This window comes from Gopherus evgoodei, chromosome 3 (genome assembly GCF_007399415.2).
Source record: "Gopherus evgoodei ecotype Sinaloan lineage chromosome 3, rGopEvg1_v1.p, whole genome shotgun sequence".
Lineage (NCBI taxonomy): Eukaryota > Metazoa > Chordata > Testudines > Testudinidae > Gopherus > Gopherus evgoodei.
The window spans coordinates 186,333,330-186,356,614 of record NC_044324.1 but is presented as its reverse complement, the minus strand read 5'-3'; the positions used below and the strand labels follow the sequence as shown (position 1 = coordinate 186,356,614).

The window sequence follows — 23,285 nt, the reverse complement described above, 5'->3', positions numbered from 1 at the left end:
GTGGGATTTATAATGTAGTGGATAGTGCCAGGTGGCTGCTATTTGTGGTTTGGGAAACCTAACACAGTATTAGAGGCAGCACAGAGAGAATACAAATAACTGGATGTTTAATTCTCAGTTGATATTTGTTTGGGAAAAATATTAACATAACAATGAATGGCAACGTTTTCAGAACTATTTGTGTGAAACGCAAGTATTTGTACATGCAAATAGGCACCTGTAGACACTAGCAGATAAAAATACCCATTTTGCATACACAAGTACATGTTTTCTGGACACACAGGTGTGCACATCTTGTACCCAAACTCCCTCCCGGAGCCCGCGCTCCCTCTGCACCCAAATCACCTGCCTCTGCCCAGAGCCCTCTCCCACACTTTGAATCCCTCGGCTCCACCCCCCAGCCTGGACCCCAAACTCCTCATCCCTGGCCCTACCCCAACCTGGATTAGCCCAGAGCCCCCTTCTGCACCCTGAGCCTCTCATTTCTGGCCCACCACTGAGCCCATACCCCCTCCCACACACCAAGCCCCTGCCCCAGCGATTAGAAAGTTGTGCGATTAGAAAGTTGGCAATCCTAACTGCTGTAAGTGCAGACACAGTCTAAGACCTTGTCTCCACTAGAATTTACTTATGTCACTCAGAGCTGTGAATAATCCAAACCTGTGAGCGATGTAAGTTATACCAACCTAAGTGCTGGTGTAGACAGTGCTATGTCAGTGGGAGAGCTTCTCCCGCTGACATAGCTATCGCCTCTCATCGAAGTGGAGTAATTAATCCAATGGGAGAACTCTCTCCTATCAGCTTGAAGTGTCTTCACCAGAAGCACTACAGCAGTGCAGCTGCATAGGTGCAGCTGCATTGGTGCAGCTGTGCCACTGTAGCACTTAGATGTAGCCAAAGTGTCTGTGAATTCAGCTGATCAGCATTAACGGTTCTTCAGTGTGCTTTGATCTTCTCCGCTTTCAAACAAGAGATCAAAGCATGCCGAGGAACTGTTAGTGCTCGTTAACAGTGTCCATACAGACACACCCCAGCTTGCAGGGAACTAAATGTTCATGTGGACAAGCCCTTTGACTGGGACCCTGGTTTTGGGAGTATTCTTTTTAAAAGCACATTTTGTACCTGTTTTCTTTGTTTTCTTTCTTTATTTGTGAACTGCCTTCGCCCAACCAACTGAAGGAGCTGTCACCCAGTGCAGTTGGTGAATTTGGCAGAAAGCTTGTATGGCAAAGTTCCTCCTCTACCTTGGTGGGTCCTGCGCTTATTGGCGGATTTGCTCACCTCAATGATCTTCGCCTCTTGTGGAACCCACAGTCTGGGTCAGCTCCTCCTGTGTCTGATCAGGAGTTGGGAGGTTTGGGGGGGAGCCTGGGCCCGCCCTCTACTCTCCTACCCAGGGCCCTGTGGATCGCAGCTGTCTATAGTGCCTCCTGTAACAGCTGCATGACAGCTACAACTCCCTGGTCTACATCCCCATGGCCTCCTCCAAACACGTTCTTTATCCTCACCACAGGGCCTTCCTCCTGGTGTCTGATAATGCTTGTCCTCCTCAATCCTCCAGCAGCACACTCTCTCACTCTCAGCTCCTTGCCCTCTTGCTCCCAGCTCCTCACACACGCTCCTTCTCCTCTGTCTCCTCTCTGCCTAACTGGAGTGAGGTCCTTTTTAAACCCAGGTGCCCTGATTAGCCTGCCTTGATTGGCTGCAGTTCTAATAAAAGTAGCTATCTCCACTGCCTTCTAGAAAGATCTTAATTGGCCCCAGCTGTCTTGATTAACCTGGAGCAACTGCCATTTGGTTACCAGGGTACTAGGGATTTGTTTAGCCTGGGGCTAACATACCTGTTTCTCAGTACTTTACTATAGCCATCTGGCCTTGCCCCATCGCACTTGTTATACCAATAGAATAAAAACCAGCAGGATCTTATTAAGAGGGGTAAGGCAAAGATGCCACATTTATTGTAAATATAATAATAAAGCAAAAGGTAAAAGTAAACAACATTGTTTAACTACTTATTCCTTACACACACACACACACACACACACACACACACACACACACACACACACACACATATATTCATTCACACAATCATTCATTCAAGTTCTGTACAGGTGTTATAGTTACCAGCCTAGAAGTTGCTCATGCCAAGTTACTGGCCAGGTATCTTGGTCATGGGAATGGAGCCGAGTCTGAGTCAGATGCACCTGATGCTCCTGGAGGTTGGCAGCAGAACCAGAGACTCAAAGTCCTCAGTCTTTGGAGTCCATTCTTATAGGAATTAATTCCTATGTTAGTCTATGGGAGCTGTTTCATCCTGCTGTTGCTGACTCAATCAAAAGATGGCACATTCCTGGTGGCTCCACACTGTCCAAAGTTTGTGTTTCTCATCCTTCCAGGTGTTCGGGTGGATCCCAGTTTACCCTCCGGGGGTTGTCTGGTGGTCCACTTGACACATTCTTCGACTGATTCATAGATTCATAGATTCTAGGACTGGAAGGGACCTCGAGAGGTCATCGAGTCCAGTCCCCTGCCCTGATGGCAGGACCAAATACTGTCTAGACCATCCCTGATAGACATTTATCTAACCTACTCTTAAATAGCTCCAGAGATAGAGATTCTACAACCTCCCTAGGCAATTTATTCCAGTGTTTAACCACCCTGACAGGAACTTTTTCCTAATGTCTAACCTAAACCTCCCTTGCTGCAGTTTAAGCCCATTACTTCTTGTCCTATCCTTAGAGGCTAAGGTGAACAAGTTTTCTCCCTCCTCCTGATGATATCCTTTTAGATACCTGAAAACTGCTATCATGTCCCCTCTCAGTCATCTCTTTTCCAAACTAAACAAACCCAGTTCTTTCAGCCTTCCTTCGTAGGTCATGTTCTCAAGACCTGTAATCATTCTTGTTGCCCTTCTCTGGACCCTCTCCAATTTCTCCACATCTTTCCTGAAATGCGGTGCCCAGAACTGAACACAATACTCCAGTTGAGGCCTAACCAGCGCAGAGTAGAGCGGAAGAATGACTTCTCATGTCTTGCTCACAACACACCTGTTAATGCATCCCAGAATTACATTTGCCTTTTTTGAAACTGCATCACACTGTTGACTCATATTTAGCTTGTGGTCCACTATAGCCCCTACATCCCTTTCTGCCATACTCCTTACTAGATAGTCTCTTCCCATTTTGTATGTGTGAAACTGATTTTTTCTTCCTAAGTGGAGCACTTTGCATTTGTCTTTATTAAACTTCATCCTGTTTGTCTCAGACCATTTCTCCAATTTGTCCAGATCATTTTGAATTATGACCCTGTCCTCGAAAGCAGTTGCAATCCCTCCCAGTTTGGTATCATCTGCAAACTTAATAAGCGTACTTTCTATGCCAATATCTAAGTCGTTGATGAAGATATTGAACAGAGCCAGTCCCAAAACAAACTCCTGCAGAACCCCACTTATTTGTTTCCAGCAGGATTGGGAACCATTAATAACTACTCTCTGAGTACGGTTATCCAGCCATATGGTTATCCAGCTGATGGATACTCCCTTTCTAGGCTGGCACCTCCCTAACCATTCATGTACATCAAGCATTCATCAACGTACATTCCATATCTTAACCATATTTTAATTTACTGTCTCCACCTCTTTCAGAGTGTGTGCTAATTCATTTGAGACTCCTGGCCCTTTAATCACAGAGGGTGGGGGTCTGTTCCTAGGAGCCGTTGCTGTTACAGTGAAGTGAAAGTCACTTAACGTTTGTTTACATTGTATCAATTACAGCTTAAGGCTCACAGCAGGGGTTGTAGCATAGTGTTCACTTCAAGAACAAAGTCAATTAACTTGTTTGTAAGTTTTACATAGTAATAGAATATCTTTCACAGGACAGATACAATCCATGGTTTTTACAGACAGTTGCTTACAAGTTTTAACAGAAGAACTAAACGATTTTTGTACTTGGTGAAACTTGAATTTTTAAAGTGTGAGGGACAAATTATGGGGGGCCCTCTGTCACTTAGGGGAATCACTGTTAGTACCTTCTTTAATATCTCTACAAGCTGACACCTCAAGGATCATGTTTCCACAAGGGCTATTATAGGTTGCCACTTTGCCCACCCCTTTCCACCAAGCCAGTGAGCCCCTCTGCAAAAGTCCCCAAGCCAGACCTACCACCCAAGCAGAATCTAACTTACTGAGTGGCATGGAAAAAGGACAAGAGAGAGGGAAGGACTGGCTTCATATACTTCCTGCTGCAACTGCCAAAACCACATTCCTGGACAAAACTCCCTAACCTCCCATCCCCTGCAGGTTTATCCCCTGCACCATGTGTAATTTGGAAATCTGGTCACCCTAATTGTTGTAAGTTCATCCACCTATCAAGAAGATAGGTAGTTAAACACTGGAATAGATTGCCTAGGGAAGTTGTGGAATCTCCATCTCTGGAGATATTTAAGAGTAGGTTAGATAAATGTCTATTAGGGATGGTCTAGACAATATTTGGTCCTGCCATGAGGGCAGGGGACTGGACTCGATGACCTCTCGACGTCCCTTCCAGTCCTGGAGTCTATGAGTCTATGAGTCTATAAGATAGGGAATGGTAGGAATTTAATCACAGGGTTATTGACATAAAGACTTAGGTCACAGGAGTTTGTGAAGGAAACACTCCCAATGCTAGTCTTGTGGTTTTTTGTAGTACATCTGAGCATTATGGGGCTGGACAGATCCCCCAAGCATGCAATTGGTGCCAGTTTCCCTACTTGTGCAGTCAGTGCCCTCTACCTTCAGCACTAAACTCCCACACCTACAGGCCAGTTGACTTTATCTCCTCTTCAACATCACTCCTGGTACCAACTTTTCTTACTCGCTGCTGTTTTGTAACTTTGTATTTAAGAAAAAAAGTATGTATATAAAATCTATATATTTAAATGGAGTTCCCACTTTGCATCATTGTTCAAATATGTTTATTTTTTGTTTGTTTTCTTATGAAATCCAAAATTTGGTATGACAGCATATGCCCAAAAGGCAGTGAATCCCAGAATGGAAGAGATGACTTCTTTGATTAGGAATATTTGAGTTGATACACTTCTATAAAAATAAATGCTATTTCGTGATGGATTATGTTGTTGTTTAAAATGGAGGCAAGTTTTTACTTTTTAATTTGGTGTCTTAAACGGCTGTTAGGAGCTTTAGGGAAAAAGTGGGCAAAAAGCTCTTTGAATTTTTCAAAGAATGTCCTTAAAATGCCTCTTGTGGCTGCATGGATCATTCAGCTCTGAACATTATCAGAAAATATTGCTCTGATCGTAGCCTCCATGTTCATACCCCTTGGTTGTTGATATAATACTTCAGTCTCCGAAACAATTTTCAGAATATTCCTGAGCTCAGATGTGTTCGTTTATTTTATCTGAAGGAATAAATACCAGAATGAAACAGACTCAATGGTACGTTTTCATCCTTCCTAGGGAGAAAGTGTGGTCTGGTTTAGAATATGGAACTGAAAACATATTGGACAGATAATATTTTTCATTTAAATTCTACAATTAACATGTGATCTATTCCTCCTATGTTTTCTGGATATATAACGAGTGACAATATTCTTTATCAATATTTGTTATAATATGAAACATTTTGATGATTTCGTGCATGTGTGACTTATTTTCTGAAACTAAAGTTTTACAGCTGTATTGATATAACATTATATAGAAACTGGATGCAATGTTTATTGCTTACTTTATGGAAAATGTCTGAATGTCCATTCATGAATTGTCATTATCTTATTACAATTCAGGATGTTGATTACACAAGCCTTTTTGCTTATTCCAGATATGTATACAGTTTGTTGCAGTGACAATATTATATAGTATGATTTTTGCATTTCATAAATCCTCTTCTGGTTGATAATTTCTCATGTACATTCCATGACCAACATTTTATAGCTAAGATAATATCTTTTCTCACTACAAGATCATCTATGTATATTTAATTTCTAATTAAAAATACTTTTACTTGTCTTGAGGAATTAAACTCTCAACAGTTTTCACTGAATGTTTTAGGGTATGGCTACACTTACAGTTTTGCAGTGCTGGTAGTTACAGCTGTGTTCGTACAGCTGTGTAGGCCCAGCGCTGCAGTGTGGCCACACTGACAGCTACCAGCACTGCAGTGTGGCCACATTCACAGCACTTGCAGCGCTGTTGGGAGTGGTGCATTGTGGGCAGCTATCCCACAGAGCACCTCATCCCATTTTGGCGCTGTGGCTTGTGGGAAGGGGAAGGAAGTGTGCGGGTCTTTCCGCTTCCTGTTCCAATGCCCCGTGGTGCTTTGCTACACATTCCGAGCAGTTTGGCAGCATTGTGATTCTGCAGCGCAGTTTCTGAGATTTTTGTTATAAATGGAGCCTGAGCTGCTGAGGACCTTGCTGATGAATGTTGCCAGCACATCACGCATGGCAGTGGAGCTATTCCTTCAGCTACAAAGTGACAGTGAGGAGTCAGACGATGATATTGAAACGCCTGACGCTGAAGACACTCAATTGCTTGTGGCAGTAACAGACGTGCTCAGTACCGTGGAACGGCGCCTTTGGGCTCGGGAAACCAGCACTCAGTGGTGGGATCACATCGTCCTGCAAGCCTGGGATGATGAGCAATGGCTGCAGAACTTTAGGATGAGAAAAGCCACTTTCATGTCACTGTGTGCTGAGCTCGCCCCTACCCTGCAGCGCAGGGACACGAGATTGAGAGCTGCCCTGCCAGTGGAGAAGCGGGTGGCTATTGCAATCTGGAAGCTGGCAACTCCAGACAGCTACCGATCGGTGGCGAACCAGTTTGGAGTGGGAAAGTCGACCGTTGGAATGGTGCTGATGCAAGTTTGCACAGCCATTAATTGCACCCTGCTAAGAAGAACTGTGACTCTTGGGAACGTGCAGGACATTGTAGATGGCTTTGCAGAAATGGGTTTCCCTAACTGTGGAGGGGCAATAGATGGGACGCATATTCCTATTCTGTCACCACCCCACCTGGCATCAGAATACGTTAATCGCAAGAGGTATTTCTCCGTGGTTCTGCAAGCACTTGTGGATCACCGTGGGCGTTTTACTGATATTTACTCAGGATGGCCTGCAAAGGTGCACGATGCACGCATCTTTCGGAACAGTTCCCTGTTCAGGAGGCTGAGGGCCGGGACTTTTTTCCCAGACCGCAAGATCACAGTAGGGGACGTCGAAATGGCCACTGTGATCCTTGGAGACCCCACTTACCCCTTAATGCCATGGCTCATGAAACCGTATACAGGGGAGCTTGACAGGAGCAAGGACCGGTTCAACTACAGACTGAGCCGGTGCAGAATGACTGTGGAGTGTGCTTTTGGCCGTTTGAAAGCTCGCTGGAGGTGTCTTTATGGGAAGCTAGATTTGGGGGAAAGCAGCATCTCCGCTGTCATATCCGCGTGCTGTACCCTCCATAATATTTGTGAAGGGAAGGGTGAAAGATTCAGTGAGGAATGGACCTCCGAGGTTCGACGCCTAGAGGATGAATTTGCACAGCCAGAGAGCAGGGCTACTAGGGAGGCCCAGGAAAGGGCTTCAAGGATTAGGAATGCTTTAAGGGAGCAATTTGATGCTGAGAGCCAACAGTAATGTTTGGTGCCTTTGCTGTGCTTTGTTCTACCTTGGGGTACAATATTTACCACTTCCTGCAATAATAAAACGTATTGTAAAAGCCATAAAATCCTTTATTCAAAATACAGTACATAAAAGGCCAGGGGGGTTAGGGTGGTGGACTGTACATTCAGAGGTTTGAATATGTCCTGTTTGGATTACTGTTCAATGTCTGCTGCACTTCAGGATTACTATGCTGCAGGGTAATGGGGGTGGAGTGCACAGGGTAAGAATTATAATTATCAGGGCTGGTAGGTGATCGTACAGGTGTTGGGGGCAGCTGGGGGTAATAAGAAACTGGCTGCTGGAGAAAGGTGTTTTGTGCAAATACTGGGGAACAAGAAAGAGAGCTTTGGGAGGGCTGTGGGTTACCACGGTACATATCTGCCTGCATGGCTACGAGAGACTCGAAAGACTCAGTTTGGCGAGCCAGGAGGCTTATCATCTGCTTTGAGGTTTTTTTGATAGCCAGTTCCTTTCTCCTGCTTTCTGTTTGCTTCCAGTCATACATTTTCTCTCTCCATTCATACATTTTCTCTCTCCATTCCTGTGTCTTCCTACTTTCTCTGTTGTAGTGATTCATAACTGCTTTGATCAATTCTTCTTTTGATTTTCTGGGATTTCTTCTCAAGTTCTGCAAGCGACGTGAGGCCGGTTATCCGGCTGCATTAGTCAAGGTCACTAGAAAAAACAAAGATAGAACCATGTAATACACAGAGGCTACATTGTTTATTATCACACAGTGAAGGAGTTTTTAGACTTTTTGTAGCATCCTTCCCACATACCTCACATAACACAGAGAGGCCAGGGAAGCTAAGTCATGGCGAGCAATGGGGTGAGTGTTTCTGCCCCGAGTGCACCTGGGAGGGGGAACTGACCGATGGGTCACTGGGGTTTATCTGCACTGGGTACAGGAGGTAGCTGGTGTCCTGCACAGGGGACAGTAGTGAACAGGAAGGTGGCGAGCTGCTGGCGGGGGGGGGGTGTTCCGCGTTAATGCCAGCCTGCTGGTGAAGGGGGGGAAACGCACAGCTGTGCTGGCTGCCTGCTGGTGGGGTGGGGGAACACCGGAGCGCACCACGGGGCTGGATCCCTGCTGGGAAGGGGGAGGGGAGACCGGAGCGCACCGCGGGGCTGGATGCCTGCTGGGAGGGGAGTGGGGGAACACCGGAGCGCACCGCGGGGCTGGATCCCTGCTGGGAGGGGGGTGGGGGAACACCGGAGCGCACCGCGGGGCTGGATCCCTGCTGGGAGGGGGGTGGGGGAAGACCGGAGCGCACCGCGGGACTGGATGCCTGCTGGGAAGGGGGAGGGGAGACCGGAGGGCACCGCGGGGCTAGCTACGTGCTGGGAAGTGGGGGGAGACTGGAGCGCACTGCAGGGCTGGGAGGGGGACCGCGAACCTGGCGCCCTGCACTCAAGTATCCCTAAATTCTCAACAGGGTTTCCTACTGCCAGATATATCACTGCTGCGTGTTACCTGGGAAGAGGGGGAGGGTCTTCTACAGCAATGTGGATTCCGCCCTGGCCCCTATGCAGCTTGCCTGTGTGCAGCCATGGTCCCCCCACCCCTCGCTGCACAGTGGATCGGACGAGTTATCCTGACCGGGACAAGGACCACGGTGGCTTTCCTGATAAACTTGAGAAAGCAAATTGCCCACGCTCTGGCTGCAACTTTTCAAGAGATTACCGAAGCAGATTACAGAGACGTGATAGAGCAAATCAATGGGCTATTCCACGTTTGGGCATGCATGCAGGCAGCCATAACCCAAACCCTCCTCTCCCAAAACATAAAAATCTGCTTACCCCGAGCACGCTCCTCAGTTTCTTCCTCACCAGCAACTTCCTGCTGCTGCGACTGGCTAGCCTCCTCCTGGCTTGAGAAGAGCTCCTGGCTGTATGCCTCCTGGGACTCCGGGGTGTCTCCCTCCACGCCAGTAGCCTCACTGTCGGCTTCCTCTACAGCCTCCCCCACTTCTCCCTGCTCTGAACTCTCCATCGTGGTCCTCGGATTGGCAGTGGGGTCACACCCAAGTATGGTATCCAGCTCCTTGTAAAAACGGCAGGTTGTGGGGGCAGCTCCTGAGCGGCGATTTCCCTCACGGGCTTTGCAGTAAGCACTCCTCAGCTCTTTTATTTTGACCCTGCACTGCAACGCATCCCGTTCATGGCCCCTTCTCAGCAAGGACATCTGCCCATAGGTATCATGCCCATAGGTATCATAATTTCTCCTTCTGGAGCGCAGCTGTGCTTGCACAGCCTCCTCTCCCCAAACACTAATGAGGTCCTGCAGCTCTGAATTGTTCCATGCTGGGGCTCGTTTGGGGCGTGGAGGCATGGTCGCTGATTGATTGAATGATTGATTGCACTCCACACCTGGCTGAGCAAACAGGAAGGGGATTTTTAAAATTCCCGGGGCATTTAAAGGAGGGGTCAGCTGAGCCCAGGGCAGTGGAGTGTGCATGATTACCAGAGAGGCTTCTAAGGTATGCTGGGATACCTCCTTATACCACGGAGGTCAATAAAAGCGCTGGTGGGTGTCCACACTTGCTGACCAGCGCTGGATCACCAGCGCTGGATCCCCTACGCTCGAGGCTCGACCGGGTGTACAGCCAGCGCTGCAACCAGGGAGTTGCAGCACTGGCCGTGCTTTGCAAGTGTGGCCACATCCTAAGTTGCAGTGCTGTAACCCCCTCACCAGCGCTGCAACTCTGTAGTGTAGCCAAGCCCTTAGACTCATCAAAAGCCAGTTTCAGATCCTAAAGTAGTTTTCACCAAGGTTTTATGCTCAAACAGATGTGTTCGTTTATCATAATGGAAGAAATAAATCCTTTGCCCCCAAAAAACTAACTCATGTTTATACTTCTTTTATGATTTTTATATTGTTTAGTCAGTTAACTAGGGATCCACTTGCTATCTTTTCAAAAAACAAAACAGAGAATTTTTGTTTTGGTTTGTGTGGCTTTTTGTTCCTTGGTTCTCTTAGTTATAAATCATTCCACGTTTGTTGGGTCTCTAGTTGGGTCTCTAGTTGTTGCTGAGGAAATTGCAACTCCTGATTTCAGAATGATCTAGCCAGAGATTTTATATAATGACAATGCAGCATAGGTGGCACAATTGAAAGAAGGCAGCTTTACTTTCACAAGCAAGGCTGAAACTTACCCAGAGTTACAAAAACATGTTTGTTTGTTTTTCCCTGATTAAGCTGAGCAAATGTGGCACTGAGGGTATGTCTCCACTACGGGATTATTCTGATTTTCCATAAACCGGTTTTGTAGAACACATTGTATAAAGTCAAGTGCACATGGCCACACTAAGCACATTAATTCGGCTGTGTGCATCCATGTACCGAGGCTAGATTCGATTTCCGGAGCGTTGCACTGTGGGTAGCTATCTGGTAGCTGTCCCATAGTTCCCGCAGTCTCCCTCGCCCATTGGAATTCTGGGTTGAGATCCCAATGCATGATGGTGCAAAAACAGTGTTGCGGGTGATTCTGGGTAAATGTCGTCACTCATTCCTTCCTCCGTGAAAGCAACGGCAGACAATCATTTCACACCCTTTTTCCCTGGATTGCCCTGGCAGACGCCATAGCATGGCAACCATGGAGCCTGTTTTGCCTTTTGTCACTGTCACTGTATGTGTACTGGATGCTGCTGACAGAGGCGGTACTGCAGTGCTACACAGCAGCATTCATTTGCCATTGCAAGGTAGTAGAGATGGTTACCAGTCGTTCTGTACCGTCTGCTGTGCCATTGTAAATTGGCGATGAGGTAACGGTTATCAGTCGTTCTGTACTGTCTGCTGCTGTCATGGGTGCTCCTGGCTGGCCTTAGCTGAGGTCGGCCGGGGGTGCAAAGACAAAACTGGGAATGACTCCCCGAGTCAATTCCTCCTTTATGGTTTATCTAAAAATAGAGTCAGTCCTGCCTAGAATATGGGGCAAGTGTACTAGAGAACCAGTGTATCAGAGAACCGCTCCGTGTCAGATCCCGCAGAAATGATGAGCTGCATGCCATTCACGGAGGGTGCCCCTGCAACAACCCCACCCGTTGATTCCCCTTTCCCCCAACCTTTCTGGGCTACCGTCGCAGTGTCCCCATTTGTGTGATGAAGTAATAAAGAATGCAGGAATAAGAAACACTGACTTTCTAGTGAGATAAAATGAGGGGGAGGCAGCCTCCAGCTGCTATGATAGTCCAGACAGGACATTAAACGGTGAGGGGGAGAGGAGTCCAGCATCCCGCTGCTGTAGTAGTCCAGGCAGTACAGAATCTTTTCTTTAGACTTGAAAGGGGGGTGCTGATGGGACTCAGCCCCCAGTTGCTATGATGAGGATGGTTACCAGCCGTTCTGTACCATCTACTGGAAATGACCAGGAGTCATTCCTATTTTTACTCACCTGAGGCCAGCCAGGAGCACTCACGGGCTGATGATGATGATGGATAGCAGTCATATTGTACCATCTGCCACCGGGGAGGGCAGGGGAGAGGATGCTGCTATTCATTGCCGCAGCACCGCGTCTACCAGCAGCATGCAGTAGACATAGGGTGACATATAAAAAAGTCAAGAAACGATTTTTTTCTCTTTTCTTTCACGGGGAGGAGGGGGTGTAAATTGACGACATATACCCTGAAACATCCCAGACAATGTGGTTGACCCTACAGGCATTGGGAGCACAGCCAAGAATGCAAATGCTTTTCGGAGACTGCGGGGACAGTACCCCCTCCCTCTCTCCCTCCATGAGCGTCCATTTGATTCTTTGGCTTTCCGTTATGCTTGTCACACAGCACTGTGCTGTGGCCTCTGTCTATCATAGCGTGGAGATTTTTTCAAATGCTTTGGCATTTCATCTTCTGTAGCGGAGCTTTGATAGAACAAATTTGTCTCCCCATACAGCGATCAGATCCAGTATCTCCCGTACGGCCTATGCTGGAACTCTTTTTGGATTTGGGACTGCATCGCGACCCGTACTGATCAGAGCTCCACGCTGGGCAAACAGGAAATGAAATTCAAAAGTTCGTGGGGCTTTTCCTGTTTACCTGGCCAGTGCATCTGAGTTCGGATTGCTGTCCAGAGCAGTCACAATGGTGCACTGTGGGATACCGCCTGGAGGCCAATACTGTCGATTTGTGGCCACGCTAACCCTAATCCGATATGGTAATACCAATTTCAGCGCTACTCCTCTCGTCGGGGAGGAGTACAGAAACCGGTTTAAAGAGTCCTTTATATCGATATAAAGGGCCTTGTTGTGTGGACAGGTACAGCGTTAAATCGGTTTAACGTTGCTTAAATCGGTTTAAACGCGTAGTGTAGACCAGGCCTGAGTTTATACACTCGTCATCAAGTTGCCATTTGAGCTATGTTGATTTTTTTAAAATGAAGGATATTTAGAAGATTTGATTGTTGGAAAATAATTGTAAACTGAAGTTTACACAGTTTATAACTTAGGCCTTGTCTATACTACCAGGGTAAGATGATCTAAGTTACATAGCGGTGTCTGCACCATGCTGCGTCGACAGGAGACACTCTCCCATTGACTTACCTAACTCCTCTTGTTCCAGTGGAGTACTGGAGTCGACCAGAGAGTGCTCTGTAATCAATCCCCGGTAAGTGTAGACATGGCCTTATTGTGTGTTCCAAAACTGTATCACTTTACAGTGGCTTTTAATCAATAAATATTAAGTTAGTGGTGACAGCATGGAAAGCTTTTGTAGTTTGTTGGTATGTAACTCCCTAGAAGTGGTAGTGGGGAAGATGGCATTGCAGGTCTGCTTTTCTGTAGGTAGGAGAGCCCTGCAATAAATATAGAGAATTAGGGCAGCGGTTTTTATTTGTTTATTTGTTTTTTTTTACTTCAGCAGCTGTAGTCAGGGTCCAAGTTTTGAGGGCTTCAGGAAGGATAGTTTGGGACTATCTCAGGTGTTAATATGCAACACTTGTCCCTCCTGTAATAACATCAGTACAGCAGCTGACATTCTAAGAAAAGAAATACAGTAAAAAGTATCATTGAAGGGAAGGGTTAGCTCAGTGGTTTGAGCATTGGCCTGCTAAACCCAGAGTTGTGAGTTCAATCCTTAAGGGGGCCACTTAAGGATCTGGGACAAAAATCTGTCTGGGGATTGGTCCTGCTCTGAGCCAGGAGTTGGACTAGATGACTTCAAAGGTCCCTTCCAACCCTAATATTCTATGATTTTAATATTATGAACAAGTCTATTAATAGGCAGAACAATGTTGCAACATTGGGCCCAGAACTTGCAATGAGATATTAGGAGGCATTTTGGCTCTAGGGATTCCTCTGTGCACATCTCATTTCAGGACTGGGGTCTATCTCTTTTTTATAATCCAAGTAAAACAAACATGCAGTTGATAGTATAATAACCAGTTAATTAGAATAATTACTCCCAAAAATGAAACCAATTTTTTACACAGTTTTTATGTATGACCTATTGATTCAAATAAAAGCTGGAATGTTTAACACAGATGTCATTAGTACACATACTATTTCATTAATTTTAAAGGGTTAAAACAATTTAAAAAGTGATTGTTCTTGTTCTGATTAGGTTGATGAAAAGATAGAAGTCTCATTAGGAGGAACTAGTTCTAAGTAATTTCCATTTGTAGAATAAGCATGCATGGATTTGCTGCCACCTCTAGATTGATAGACTCATTTTGAGTAGATGCAAAACTGCTGGTGTCAAGAAATATGTTTAAATTGTTTTGCTCTTGAAATCAGTTATTAGGTTGTTTTCTATATTTCATTAGTTATAAGGTTATTATGGGATAATTATCTTTTTATTTTGTATTGTGAAAAGAGCATGTAATAGAAAAGTAGATTGAGGATGTAACTTGCCATTATCCAAAACTAACACACTTTTCTGCATGAATAGTAGAGGGTCATTTTGCTAGTGGCGGTTTTCTTCCACTGGGTTATTTTGAAGAAGGGTGAAAGCTAGGAGCTGAGGAGTCAAAAAATATTTTTACAGCAGTCTGCAACTTTTTTTCTTTTTGGATTTAGGTTTTTCACTTGCTGGGGTCCTACTTGGAATCTAAACACCGGGTTAATTCAGACCTTCAGCAGGGGCTAGTTGACATCATCACTTGTATAAAAGCCAAAGTGTGGCTGGCCAAGAGGTATGTTCAAAGACCATATATGCAAGAAGTTATCAAAGACTACTAATAAATACACTGAAGGGTTGGAGGGGGCTGTTTCTGTGTGTTTGTTTTTGAAAGGCTGTTGACATAAGTGCTGCAGAAATATTCAGAAATTTGAGTTATATTCATAAAAAGTATTTATTCTTTTGGCCTTTCCCATCCCCCCCAAAAAATAAAGGAAAAATAACGTTAATGTGCTTTTCTCACACACATGACTGGGTTTTTTTTCAGAAATCCAAATGTAAACAGTCATCTCAAATATTGGGTGAACAATCCTTGTATTTAGATTATACCAGGAGAAAAAGAACAAGAAAGTTTTTAAGAAAGGATGAACATGGCTATTATGATAAAGTCACAGTAATATGTACAATATGGTCAGTAGCATGGCCATACTTTTCTTATTTTCTCTGATCATTCTCACCAAAGAATGTAGAAAATGTATCACAGCATGCAAATGCTTGATCTTTTGCAACCTGTGTCCACCCAAACATCAGCAACACAGGATAATTCTGGACATCTTTCTTCAGGTTTGCAGTAGAAGAATGTTGAGGTGGCCAATATGCCACCATAAAGCAAAAAAGAAAATAGCATGTTATTACAATGTTTCTCTGAGCACATGTGAAATATTAATAAATTGTACACACATCATGTTGACCAAAGTCAGTAGAAAGATACCTGCATAAAATAAACCAAGAGCGTACCCTACCCTGACAGAAGAGATGGGCCTTGCATATATCTTAATTATATATGCATAGTATTTTTAATCAGTTTAGATGCTCCTATAGACTCTTTGAAATGGGCCCATTTTGTAAATGAATAACATTAATAAATATGCTAGTCTCCTGACTTTCAGGAGAAAATATATTTGTAGGTTTCGGATAGAGGAATTCTCTGCAGCATTGAGACTAAGAAATCCAGCTTCCTAATCTGGATGTGTGACCAAACTGCAATATTTCCTCTATTTCACTTGTACATAAAAAGCCACTCTCGCATAAAATGACCATATGCATTAATGTAAGCCTGCGTCATTAGGCTGTTTTCCTTTTTGTATCTGCTCTAGACTCCTTTCTTGATTCATACATTGTAAATTACAGTGTTAATATAACCTGGATTTTTTTTTAAATTAATAGAGCTCTGATTATTTAGACTTGACCGGAGGAATAAGAGTGGGATAACTTTATATGTATTTTTTTAAACGAATAATGTTTTTCTGTGTATTTTGAATATAGAGTTCTGGAAAACTATGTTAAATCATACAGTGTTGGTTTAAAACTTTTCAAAACAAGTTTTTGTCCATAATTTATTTGCTCATTCTCTCTTGATCTGTGGTTTTTTTTTTATTTAAAGGACACCATGAACAGGGTGAAATTTGTTTTTACCTAACTGAAGTAAAGAAAATATCTGTGAAACATTTGATAACACAATTTATTTGTACATGTATTAAACCTAAAAAGAAAAGGGAATGATTTCACTAAAATGGAGACTTTTCTTCCTCAAGTGGTTGTCTCCAAGTGGTATTCCACTGGAAGTGAGCATGTGCTCCGAGAACTTGAGACTGAAAGATTTTACACTAGCAGTGCCTGTTGGTTCGTGCCTGTGCCCCGTTGTGCTCAGAACAGAAGGCATAAGAAGAGGCCCAGAATGACTACCTCTCCAGTTCCTCTCTACTGCTTGTGGTCTGAGATGGAATCCTTGGTGTCAGCAGCTTTGCTAACAGACCTGCTTCCAGTCAGGTTTTTCTGTAAATAGTTTTACCTTTTAGATAGTTAGTTTTAGTGCTTAGATAGTGCTCTGGGAACCAGGGTGTTTCTCCCTTCATTACCTTTCCACCATTTGGAGTTCTTAGTATAGCTGAAACTAGATCCCGAGGTGCAAGTCTGGTGTGTCTTCCCAGTGAGTGACACCCCCTCACTCCCGACTCATGTTGGTCACCTTGGAATAGGGTTACCAACAGTCCTGTATTAGAAGGATGTCCCTTATTTAAACAGAAAATCGTTTGTCCCGTACTAAGTCAGTACAGGATGCCTTTTATCCCATATTGAAATAGCAGGGGGCCAGTACCCATAGCTGCATCTTTCCACTCATTCCCCCAACCCTGGCCCTTCAGTGTTGTGCAGGAAAAACAGTGTCAGGAGGGGAGTGGAATATGCGCCCATGAGTACTGGCCCCCTGCTGAACAGGGCCCCCTGCTAACTCCAGCCCTTGAGCACAGCCCCATCTACTTTCTCTGCACAGGCTCTGTCTGGCAGAGGAAGTGAGCAGGGCTGTGTGTCCTGTAACTGCACTGAAGGGCCAGGGTCAGAAGGGGCTCTGTCTGGCAGGGGGTTCAGCACTCCCAGGTGTAGTGTCCCTTCTCTGAGAGTCTCTGGCAACATGCTCAGCAGGGTAAGCAGCACGGCAGCAGGCAAAGACTAGCAACTGCAACCTCCACCTTGGCTCCTGGTGTCCATGCAGAACCTGAACAGGAGTTGCAGCAGCTGCTGGCCCAACACTTGGGGCCCTGGATTCTCTGCAACATCCAGAGCTGATCAGAGAGAAACTCTAGAAAACTTGGGGATGAGGGGAAAGTGTCTTGTCCCCAGAAGTTCAAGTCAAGATTGGGGACATCTCAGGTCTGTCCTGTGTTTTTAAATACAATGTTAGCAACCCTACCTTGGAGAATCCCATTAGTTGCTGTTATTTTCCATGTTGAACCCAAAAATCCTGTGAATTCTGGGTCCAAAGACACCTGATGGAATAGTTGATGAGGCCTCAGTCAGACCGTGGCTTGTGTGATGTTGTACACTGGCTGAAGGTGCCTCTCCTGGCCAGATGCTGCCTAGCTATGGACCATTAGAGACCAGGCCTAAGAATTCTAGCAGGCAACAGGAAGAGGGTAAGAACAAATGCCCTCATAAAAAGCGGAAAAAATCTCCTCCCAAGACTTTTAGCAAAGGACTGCCTCCTGTATACTAATGAGACTCTGTACAGGTGTGTCAGGAGGTTGTGGGGAGCAATGATCCGAATTGCTGGTATTGAGGTCCAAGAGCACTCCAAAGGTACTAGCCATGAGAGAGAAGGAAGCAATCACCTGGTGCACTGACGGTACCACACCAGAGTGGGAAGAAGAGCTCAATAGTATCAACATGCACTGCTGGACCTAAGTCAGTATAGTTGGCTCCATGAAGAGTCAGACCCCGCTCCCCAAGTCTTAGACCTGGGTGTACTATTCTTGAGGAACTGGCTCTGTATTCTGACCTGGAATCACTGATACTCTCAGAACTGGAGTTACCTTAGGGAGATACCCACTGTATGCCAGTCTTATCTGCCAGCAAAGGCATTACATAGTGTATGGTACCAACAGTTCCACAGTGGAATCTGAAGATTTGTATTCCTCTGGTGAGCTAGAACAGTGGTTCTCAACTAGGGATACTCAGAGGTCTTCCATACAGCTTCCTTACATGAACTCATCTAGATATTTGCCTAGGTTTACAACAGGCTACAAAAAAAGCACTAGCGTAGTCAGTACAGACTAAAATTTAATACAGACAAAATGAGAAAGTAAGCAATTTGTCAGTAATAGTGTGTTGTGATGCTTTTGTATTTTTGTAAGCAAGTAATTTTTAAGTGAGGTGAAAGTTGTGGTATGCGAGACAAATCAGAGTCCTGAAATGGGTACGGTAGTCTGGAAAGGTGGAGGCCCACTGGGCTAGAGACTGAGACAGTGGTTCCTCCGTGTGCTTTGAGATGCAATATTAGCTCTGACAGAGGTTCCAGAGACTGGTAGGCACCCTTGCACTCCTGCAGGCCACATTACCGGGTTTGGGAGCTGTGGTATCCTCTCCTTGGACACCATTTCCTTACCCTTACAATCTCACTCACAGGGCCTATTGGGGTTCTTGGGATCCTTACATCTAACTTCTCAACTTCAAAGGATCTGAGCAGGAATTCAGACTAAGGTCACCTTGTACAGAATAGCGTCAACCCCCTGGGGAGTGTTCTGAGGAGGAAAATCAACGTGAACAGCTGGGCCCACTCAGTCACCCTGTGGCATGCTCATCCTCATCTCCAAACAACGTGGTAGCACCGTCTTCACCATTGCCATCCAATGACTACAGACAATTTTAGGACTCCCTGGGGAGAATTGCAAAATCACTCCAGATTCCCTTGGAGGAAGTTCAGGACTGCACTCAAAAATTTCTGGACATCTTCCTGGCTGCAGGCCCAAGCATGGGTCAGTCAACAAAGCTATACTGGAACCGATCAAGATAGTCTGATATACCCCAGCCACCAGTGACCCCACTGCTAAGAGAACAGATAAAAATTACTTTGTACTGTCTAAGGGAGTGGAATACTTGTTTTTACACCCTGCCTCAAACTTCCTGGTGGTTCAGGCCATCACTGAATGAATCAGACCACCAATCTAGGTCTGTTCCCTCCAACAAGAATGCTAAAAAAATTAGACCTCTTCAGAAGAAAGTTTTTCTTCTCCTCCAACCTTCAGTTTCACATTGTGAATTATCCTGCATTGATGCCTAAATATTACTTTATTAACTACAACAAATTGTGTGAGTTCACCAACAAACTTCCATAGGAACTAAGACAGCAATTTCAGGGCATCGTTGATGAGGATAAACTGATAGCCAGGTCATCCCTCCAATCTTCAGTTAATACTGCAGACATGGTTTCCCGCTCCATGACTGTGGTTATCATGAGATGGGCTTCATTATTTCACCCCTTTGGGTTTCCCAAAGTAGTTCAGGCTACTGTGGAGAACCTCCTCGTCAAGGTCAACAATCTGTTTCGTGAAAAACTGTTGAATCTGTGTGCACCCTTTGACAAAGCCAGGCTGGATGGCTGCAAGAGGGTGCTAGAAGGCAGATATATTAGCCCCAGAATGTTAAAGTCGCTCTTTCCTACTAGCAGAGAAGGGGTTACCTCAGGACAATAAGGGACACCTGATTCCAGTTAAGGACTGCCTTAGGACTTCAAGTAAACAGAAAAGTCCACTTCAGTTCCAGCACCAATTACAGACTTTATCAGAGCAACTCTGGACTAAATTTCAGTGAAAACATACTTATCTGTGGACAGATTCCGCATGAGGAGGGATTTCATCTCCTGGCTCTGGCAATAGTTAAATCCCACAAGATGTCCTAGGCCCCATAGCTGCCTTCACCTACATGACTCTTTAGCAAGGCTCCACATAGTCCACTTTCAGACATTGTTATGGACAGTCTGCAATCTGAGCAGGGAACCTGGACAAAAAAAGTCTGCTCCCTTCAGTGCCTGACATTCACCTACTGGGAAAGCAAAGAAGCTGTGTGCATTGGCGTTCCCTTCATTTTTACCCTCTCACCTGCAAAGATGGTGACTTTTGTTGGCCCCCTACTGGAGTGGGGAGCACATGTGGATGATCATATGGCTCAAAATTTGTGGTCCCAACAAGAATCCAAGCTGCACATCATCTCAAACTGCAAGCAGTAGACGAAGCCTGCAAAAAATTCCTTCCTTTCATCTGGGCCCTGGGCTCATGTCAGGTAATATGATCATAGTTTACTACATAAACAGGGAGGAGTGGAGTCCACTGCTTTCACATGGGAAAGTCAAACTCTGGAACTGGTATATCTAATACCAGATAACCCTGTCAGCAGTGCCCTCCTGCTAATACTGAACACTTTGGCAGACGGACTCAGCAGGCATTTTCATAGGGAACACTAATGGGAACTGCGTTGACTCAGTAGCACAGAACCTCTTCTGGGAGTGGGGATTCCCATTGTGGGTCCTCTTCATCTTCCAGATGAACATGAAATGCCCAGCCTACTGTTCCTAAATAGTTTAGGGTCACAATTTCTGAAGAGGATACATCCCTAGTTCAGTGATGAGAGCCATTAAGATATGCCGTCCCACCCATATCTCTCTTACCTTCAGCCCTGAGGAAAGTCAAGTAGAACAACCCATCAGTAATCCTAGTGGCACCCTGACGGCTGAAACAATTTTGGTTGGTGGCATGTCAATGCATCTAAATCCAGCTGTTTCTGAATCTGCCGACTAAGGAAAAAGGCAAGACCAGCCATCCCAACTCAGCATCTCTCCATCTAACAGCCTGGTATTTGAGTGGATGATGAGTTTAGAAAGGTTATGTTCAGGGAAGGTTAAAAGCCATCCTCAATAATAGTAGGAAAATCTCAGTGAGAAAACATTATGCAGCTAAGTAGAAGAGATTGTATGTCTGGTGCTAGCATCATGAGATACCTCCAGAGGACTGAGTTCCCTACCAGCTTGGACTACGGCCTTTCCCCAGAGAAGTTGGGCCTATCTCTGAGCTCTCTGCATGTGGATTTAGCAGCGATCAACACCTTCCATTCTCTGGTGGTGAACTGTTCCGTCTTCACTGACAGTATGACTTTAAGGGTTCTGAAACTTTTATCAGAAGCTTTCGTCTGGTACTGAAACTGATGCGAATATCTTGTCCTCCTTCTACCTTCTTCATCTGTCTATAAAAGTGGTCTTCCTCACTGTGATCATCTCCGGGAGGAGAGTTGATGAGCTCAGAGCTCTTATGATGGACTCCCCACTACACAATCTTCCATAAGGATAAGGTTTCTTTGGGTGTGTCTACACTGCAGCATAAGTCTGGGCTCAGATTCAGGGTTGAACCCCAACCCTGCTTCCATCTACACACACATCTGTCAGGCTTGGACTCGGGGTCCTAGAACCTTGTGAGAGTGGAGGATTTGAATCCAAGTCAAGTTGAGGCCCAGGGCTCAAGCTCTATCACTTTGCTGTGTAAATGTAACCCCTCTCAACCCTCTGACATCTGCCAGAATTATCCCGCAATCCCATGGGTCAAGTTCCTTTGTCCTCTCTCTCCCAAGAATCACCAATCAATTCCAGGGAAACAGAAGCAACATTCCTCTTGTAGTGCAGCATTCAGCATTTAACTCTTCTACTTCGTTCTGACCACTGAGCTGTGAACACACCTTGGGAGAATATTATGCACTTGCAGTGGACATCAACCAAAAGCAGTCTTTTGCAAAGTGCCTTGCTTCATGCTCACGGGAGCACAGCCAGACTGTGGTTAATCTCAACAGATTTTAGTTTGGGATTTTAGCAAAAATATTAGGAATGACCACGCATACCAGCAAATAGTAAAGAATCCGCCGGTGCTGGAAATTTACCAGACTGGCCACTAGTGCAGGGAGTGGATTAAGTGGTTCAAAACTGAGTACTGGGAAATCAGTGGCCAGTACCAATTGACACTGCTAGTATAAAACCTTCTAGTTGCAGGTGCACCAACAGTGGAATACCAATAGGGTCCAGACATCTCAAGTAACTTGTTACTGTAACCCCCTTTCCCTCTCAGGACATTTCCTGAGGCTTAATTGGGTGCCCTAGCATTACCAGACTGCGCAGCTCCCAATAGCTATTTATTAGTCCCCAAGAAATGTCCTGCACCAAGGTCATTGTTACTACTGCAAGATGAAAATGGAAAAACAAATAGGCATATGGATTCTTGTTAATGGCTGACTCGGTTTCAATTAGCATATATAGGGTAGTTCCAGAGAATAAATACGCCATACAGAATTGGCCAGATGGGGAAAATAAGTGTCATTCCATTGCAGTAAATTAGTGAGGATCTGGCTCTTTTTCTCTCTATTAATCTATCTAATCTGTGTTCTTTATATGGTCCCTGTCACCATAGTACTGCAGCACCTCCCAAGTATTTAAAAATAACAGTAACAGGCTCTTTGCAAATGTTTCCAGTAATATCATATGATTAGAGCTGGGCAAAATGTTTTGCTTTTTCACCAGTAATGCAGTTTTGGTCAACTTGAAACAATTTGTAAATTTGACAGGTTTGCGGCTCTGGACATTATTGCTTTGGTTAGTTCCTTAAGTACTCTAAGGTGAATTTCATCAGGTTCTGCAGACTTAAATACATGTAATTTATCTAAATATTGTTTAAGCTGTTCTTTCCCTATTTTGCCCTCAGATCTTTCCCTCTTTTTGTTAATATTAATTATGGTCACAATTAACCTTTTAGTGAAGAGTTAAGCAAAAAAATTGGCACAAAAGTCATCTCAAAATATCGAAATCCTCCGTGAAACAGAATTACCTTTCTCTGCACAACTCTAGTCCCATATATATGTCCTAGAAAGGGAGAGAAGCAGACTACAGCAAAGAATTACCTGTTTGTTTTTTTTTTAATTCTAAGTATAAAAAAACCTGTAAATATCTCAGATACCACAGTGTGGTGACGCTTGGCAACCTTGATCTTTAGTGGCAACCGGTACTTATTTGCAATGGGTAATAAAGCTAAAAATCATGGTGAAATAAATTTAAAAATTCTTTAGTCTTGTATCATCGCCACTAGTTTCACATTCTGATTTGATTAAAATTAATTTGTCATTTCTGCATGGTTCCTAGTAACTTGAGTTAAAATATACTGTGCTCTGGAGCAGTTCTTCTTGAGAGCCTCATACTCTTATGATTCCGGATGACAAGTG

At 44.7% G+C, this 23,285-nt stretch overlaps 1 protein-coding gene across 1 annotated transcript in view; it reads left to right on the top strand.

Annotated features, from left to right (window-relative positions):
* The window catches only part of THADA (THADA armadillo repeat containing), a 334,882-nt gene that overhangs the window by 199,946 nt on the left and 111,651 nt on the right, over nucleotides 1–23,285 (top strand). The window contains 1 exon segment of the mRNA XM_030557656.1: nucleotides 14,663–14,778. Within this exon segment, the coding sequence (XP_030413516.1) occupies nucleotides 14,663–14,778 (116 nt within the window).